Source organism: Charadrius vociferus, unplaced genomic scaffold (genome assembly GCF_000708025.1).
Source record: "Charadrius vociferus isolate BGI_N301 unplaced genomic scaffold, ASM70802v2 scaffold702, whole genome shotgun sequence".
Lineage (NCBI taxonomy): Eukaryota > Metazoa > Chordata > Aves > Charadriiformes > Charadriidae > Charadrius > Charadrius vociferus.
In genome coordinates this window covers 774,969-780,207 of record NW_009647433.1, presented here as the reverse complement: position 1 = coordinate 780,207, position 5,239 = coordinate 774,969, and the positions used below count along the sequence as shown (strand labels likewise).

The 5,239-nt window shown below is 61.4% G+C and overlaps 2 protein-coding genes across 2 annotated transcripts in view; one reads left to right on the top strand and one right to left on the bottom strand.

Moving 5' to 3' along the window:
- The window catches only part of LOC104282523 (mucosa-associated lymphoid tissue lymphoma translocation protein 1-like), a 7,301-nt gene extending 5,188 nt beyond the window's left edge, over positions 1-2,113 (top strand). Inside the window, 1 exon segment of the mRNA XM_009880622.1 lies at positions 2,052-2,113. Within this exon segment, the coding sequence (XP_009878924.1) occupies positions 2,052-2,113 (62 nt within the window).
- A 1,104-nt stretch (positions 2,114-3,217) lies between these two features.
- The window catches only part of RAX2 (retina and anterior neural fold homeobox 2), a 2,928-nt gene continuing 906 nt past the window's right edge, over positions 3,218-5,239 (bottom strand). Inside the window, exon 2 of the mRNA XM_009880599.1 lies at positions 3,218-3,681. Coding sequence (XP_009878901.1) covers positions 3,250-3,681 — 432 coding nt within the window. The 3' untranslated portion in view covers positions 3,218-3,249. The remainder of the gene's footprint in view (positions 3,682-5,239) is intronic.

Here is a 5,239-nt window from a genome sequence, read left to right as displayed (position 1 = left end):
GGGAGGAGAGCCGGGCGGTGGGGGGGGGAAAGCCGCTCATCGCCAAGCTCAACCTGCGGCTGGCGGCTTCCCCCTCACCACCCGGCAGCCCCTGCTCTGCCTCCCCCCTTGGGAGCTGGGGGGCGGCGGGGGGCTCCTGGGTCAACCCCCCTGAGGAGAACCTGAGCCCCGAGGTCCCCGGCTCCCACACCCTGTAGAGGGACAGCACAGCCTCCCCCTTGTCACCGCAGTCCCCTGGGGCCACCTCTGTCCTGCTGGGGGGCCGGGGGCTGGAGGAGACGGAGGTGATGTGGATGGAGGTGAGCACTGGGTGGGGTGAGCCCCGTCCTGCCCTGTGCTGGGGATGCGGGGCTCACTGGGACCCCTGCTGCAGGGGACTGCAGCTCGGTGCTGCCCTGGGTACATGGCACTGCCACCATGGGCACAGGCAGTGCCAGCCCCATGTCCCAGGGCAGTGCCAACTCCATGTCCCCTGGCATGGCAGTGCCAGCCCCACACGCCAGGACAGTGGCCGGCAGCCCGGGGGCAGTGTGCCCAGACCCCGCGGCTCAGCTGGCGCGAGGCGTCGCGCCGGGGCAGGGTTGGGTTTGTTCAGGCCTAGGAGAAATAGAGAGAAATAAGCAGATTAGGGGGCAAATCCCGCGGGAGGGGATTAGAGGGGGTGGAAGTGGGAGGGCTTCTGCTCTATCACAAGGGGCTGGGGTGTCCCCAGCGCTCCCAGTAGCACCCAGTCCTCCCAGTACAACCCCAGGGCACAGGGATGTGCCAGCCTTGTCTGGGCAGCGAGTGATTTCAGCAGAGGAATGGGATCGGGGAGGGGGGGGAATGACTTTTTACTTGGTTTTCCCAAATGTGGCCCCACATGCGGACGTCCACAAATGATGCGGGGCATGCTCGACCAGGGGAAGCACCAATAAAGAGGGAAGGGCAGGCAGCTCGTCGCTCCTGTGGCTTTCCTGAATTTAAATGGCATTTTTTTGGGCCGAAAATATTACCTGTTTCTGCACTAAGTGCACCATGGCACTGTGGTGCCCGCGGGAGGGAAGGGGACACTGACCCCTCCTGCGAGGGTACCCCAACATTCCCTGCCATCATGCCCTGGGGCGTGCCAGTGCCACCCCATGCAAATTAGCTCATTTAAATAATTCATATAACCCCCCCAACCCAGGAACCTGGGGAGATGCATCCTCCTCCCCAGGCCCCTCTGCACCCTCACTTTTGGGTGGCGGTTGCAAGACTGGAGGGGGGGAGCATCCTTGCCCCAATTAGGCTCCGATCAAACGGGTCGGGGGGTGCCAAGCCCCCCGCTCTCCGCGCCAGCCGGCTTTTGTTGGCGCTCCGGAGGCCGAGGGGTGCCCCGGGCTGGCGCCAGCCTTGGCAATTATGTCATGTGAAAAGTGCAGCCCCCATTGAGTGCGTCCCTTCCCCCGGATCAAACCCCATTACTTCCGCAGCCGTTGCTTCATTATCTCCCTGCCGGAGCACGCCTCTGCCGGGGCCGCTTCACCTCGGCCCTGGCCCATTAGCCGGGCTGGGGAGCTGGGGGAGCATCGATTATGCGTTTAATGGGTTGTTAAAGGTTTAATTGTCACTAACGAAGCAGACGAGCAGCAGCAGCCGGGGGACGGGGGACAGGGAGAAAGGTCTCGCCGGGGTCAGTGCCTTGCCTGGCCCAGTGGCATCCCAGCCAGTCCCGCCTGACCCCGGGTGCTGTGAGGATGTCAGAGTCCCGTGCTGGAGATGTTGGAATGGGGTTGGAGCCCTCGGGGTTGGGGGGCTGCAGCCAGGTATGCTGGTGCTGAGTGGGGTCTGGCCCTTGTGGGGACATGGTGGGGACACGGTGGGAATGGTGCTGCCCCAGCAAAGTCCCAGTTTGTGGCTGTTGTTGTATCCAAAGCAGGAAGATTTTCTGGGGAAACATCTCTTTTTGGGGGGCGGGGAATACTGGTGCTCGCCTCACTTCCCCAGGGACCTGGGACACCCTAGGGACCCGGGGCACCCGCTCGCCCAGGGCTGAGCTCCCGTCTCTCGCTATCCTGGATGTGCTTCAGCACCGCAGAGCCACCACGGGGTCAGCCATCTCTGGGTGCTGGTGACACTGGCTGTACCATGAGGGTTCCCCTGGGGCGCAGAGCCATGCGGGGGACCCCAGGGATGTGGCGCCTTGTCACCGCCGCCCTGCTCCCACCTGGCAGGAACTGTGCCGGCAAGGGGTAAACCAGCCTTGGTGGACCCCAGTGCTCCCAGCTGGCCTCATCCTCTTGCCAGTCTCGTACGGGGGCTGTGGGGGTGCTGCTGCCACCCGCCTCCCACCGGCACAATTATGGCAGCTTTGTGCCACCAACATGTGGCCAGGCAGGAACCGCTGGGGAGCAATTAGGGCAGGCTGGTGCAGGTGCAGCCCCCGAGGGATGGCCGAGCAGATGCCCCTTGACAAGCCACCAAGGATGTGGCGTGGCACAAAGCTGGTGGCAGCCCGCTGCCGGGGCCGGATCAGGTCACCCGTGCCGGGATCCAGCCCCGCACGGAAAAGCCAGAGGGAGTGGGGCAGGAGGGAGCCCCGGGGACAATGCTCCCGCATCCCCCCGGAAAGCTCCTTCCCAGCAGAGGCTCTGCAGCCCCAGCGCACTAACGAGCGGTAACACTAACGAGAGGCATGGCAGGCAGGGCCCCAGCAGAGCCCAACTCCAGCACACAGCAGCCGTTCAGCTTATCTCTTTACTCACAATACAACTGTCTCCTCAGCGCCGGTGCATCTACCGGCACAACCGGTGTCACGCCCCGACACGGCTAAAAAAATTCCCCCAAGTACTCCCTACGAAACTAGAGCTTTTCTGTTCAGTTTTGTTTAAATCTGCAGCATTAAAAAAAAAAAAATAATAATAATGGGAAGGGGAAGGGGTGTGGGGAAAGGAGGTGTCCGGCCAGGGGCAGTGGGTGGCCCGGTGGCACGGTTGGATGCCCGAGCTTTGTCTGGATCCTCAGCTTGGGCCAGTGCCTTGGCAAGGCAGAGGGGCTGCAGGTGGCTGCCGGGGTGCTACCCCATGGCGGGGTCCCACCAGTGCCCCAGCTTGCCCTGCTGCCACCGATGGTGCTGGCTCGACAAGGGGAAGACGCAGCCCGGCTTCACTGCCCCACGCTGGCTGTGGTCCTGCTGAGCATCCCACTGTCACCCTCTTGCCTGCCCTGAGACTGAGCCGACACCGGGGACAAAAGCCGGGGGCTGGCAGGGCCGGAGGGGAGCATTCATCAAATGGGCTGCCAGGTCTTGTCAATGGTCTGAATGTGCTCCTTGGCTTTCATGCGGAGCGAGGCGATGCTGGAGCTCCTCTGGTCCACCTCCTCCAGCGGGTACTTGTCCACAAAGGTGGTGCCACACTGGTAGGGCGCGGGGGCCATGGGCTGCATGCCCTGTGTGGTGTTGAGGAAGGAGTGCCCGCCATAGGGGGGCTGCAGGGCCTGGGGGGCTCCCATGAAGCCGGGGATGCTGTGGACCGTGGTGGCACTGGAGATAGGGGATGTCAGCCATGGGTCGAGCGGGAGGGAGTTGCTCATGGGCCCCACGTTGGGCGTCATGGGGGGCCGGTTGAAGGAGAGCACGGGAGTGTCGTGGAGCTTCATGGAGCTGGCCTCCATCTTCTCCTGTCGCCGCCACTTGGCTCGTCGGTTCTGGAACCAGACCTGTGAGGTGAGAGCCAGGGTGAGCCCCACTGTGCCCAGCCAGTCCCTCGCAATGTGCTCCACATGCTGTGCCCCATGCAGAGTGCACCACACAGGGTGCTCCAGGTGGAGTGTCCCGTATGGGGTGTCCCATACTGCATGGGACGCCCCATATGTTGAGTCCCATGTGGGGTGCCCCACAGGGCTCCAGTAATCCCCTGCACACCGCACGCCTCTGCCAAACCTGTCCCACAAAGCCCAGAGACTAAAGGCACCTCCAAGGTGTGGAAAGCAAGAGGTGTCACCATACAGCCCCTGCCCTTGCTGCTCCATGGGAACAAGCTCCCCGGCCCTGCAAACACCCGTACAGTTCTCAGTGTAATGTTATGTGGCCTTCGAAAGCCCCTTGGTAAAAGCTTTTAGATGACAAACTGCCATGTTTGCACCAAAACCCAGCAGGAACGAGAGGGACCAGCAAGCCAAGGCCAGCGGTGACGTCTCGCCCCATGGGAGCTGCTTGTTAGAGCACTGGTCCCCGTGTCCCCAGAGCTTGCAGCAGCACAGGCTGTCTGCTGCATGATGTAAAGATGAATGGCTGGGCTGAGAAGGGGATGTCTCCCATGGGTTGGTCACAGTTGTTGGTGGACACTGGGCTATACTGGTGCAAACTGTGTCGAGAGAAGGGCAACGGAGCTGGTGAGGGGTCTGGAGCACAGGTCTGATGAGGAGTGGCTGAGGGCCCTGGGGGTGTTCAGCCTGGAGAAGAGGAGGCTGAGGGGAGACCTTCTTGCTCTCTACAGCTCCCTGAGAGGAGGGGGTAGTGAGGGGGGGTCGGTCTCTGCTCCCAAGGAACAGGCGATGGGACAAGAGGAAACGGCCTCAGCTTGTGCCAGGGGAGGTTTAGGATGGAGAATAGGGAAAATTCTTCACCAAAAGAGTAGTCAAGCAGTGGAAGAGGCTGCCCAGGGCAGTGGTGGAGTCGCCATTCCTGGAGGGATTTACCAGAGGGGCAGACGTGGTGCTGAGGGACATGGGTTAGTGGTGGGTTTGGCAGTGTCAGGTTGACAGTTGGACTTGATGATCTTAAAGGTCTTTTCCAACCTAAATGATTCTATAATTCTGTGGTTCTATGAAACCAGCCATTGCTCAGAGAGCTTGGCAGAGGTGTCCCTACAGCCTGGACCCCCCCCAGAACAAGGCTGCGCTGTCTTGGACTGGGGTGGAGGCCTGGGAAACTCAGTTCATTTGTAAGGGGATTACTGCCTTGCTTTGCAGTAGGTTTGTTGCTTCTTCAACTCTCTCCCCCTGGTCAGTCCCAGGGACAGGCTGTGCCTCCCCCTGCAAAACCTTCTGCAGCCCAGGGATTGAAACCTCCCAGACTTGCCACCCCCAACCCCTGGTATTACCCTGCTCCTACAAGCCTAAAGCCCCCAAATCTGTGAGGGTCTTGTGCTTTCCCAACCCTAAAGACCTGGAAGTGGTCAGAAGTGGCTAAGGTTTGGCTGCTTTCCTGTGGGATGAGCTGGAGGGATGGGAGTGGCCACCAGCAGCAGGGGAAAAAAAAATCTCTAAAAACCAT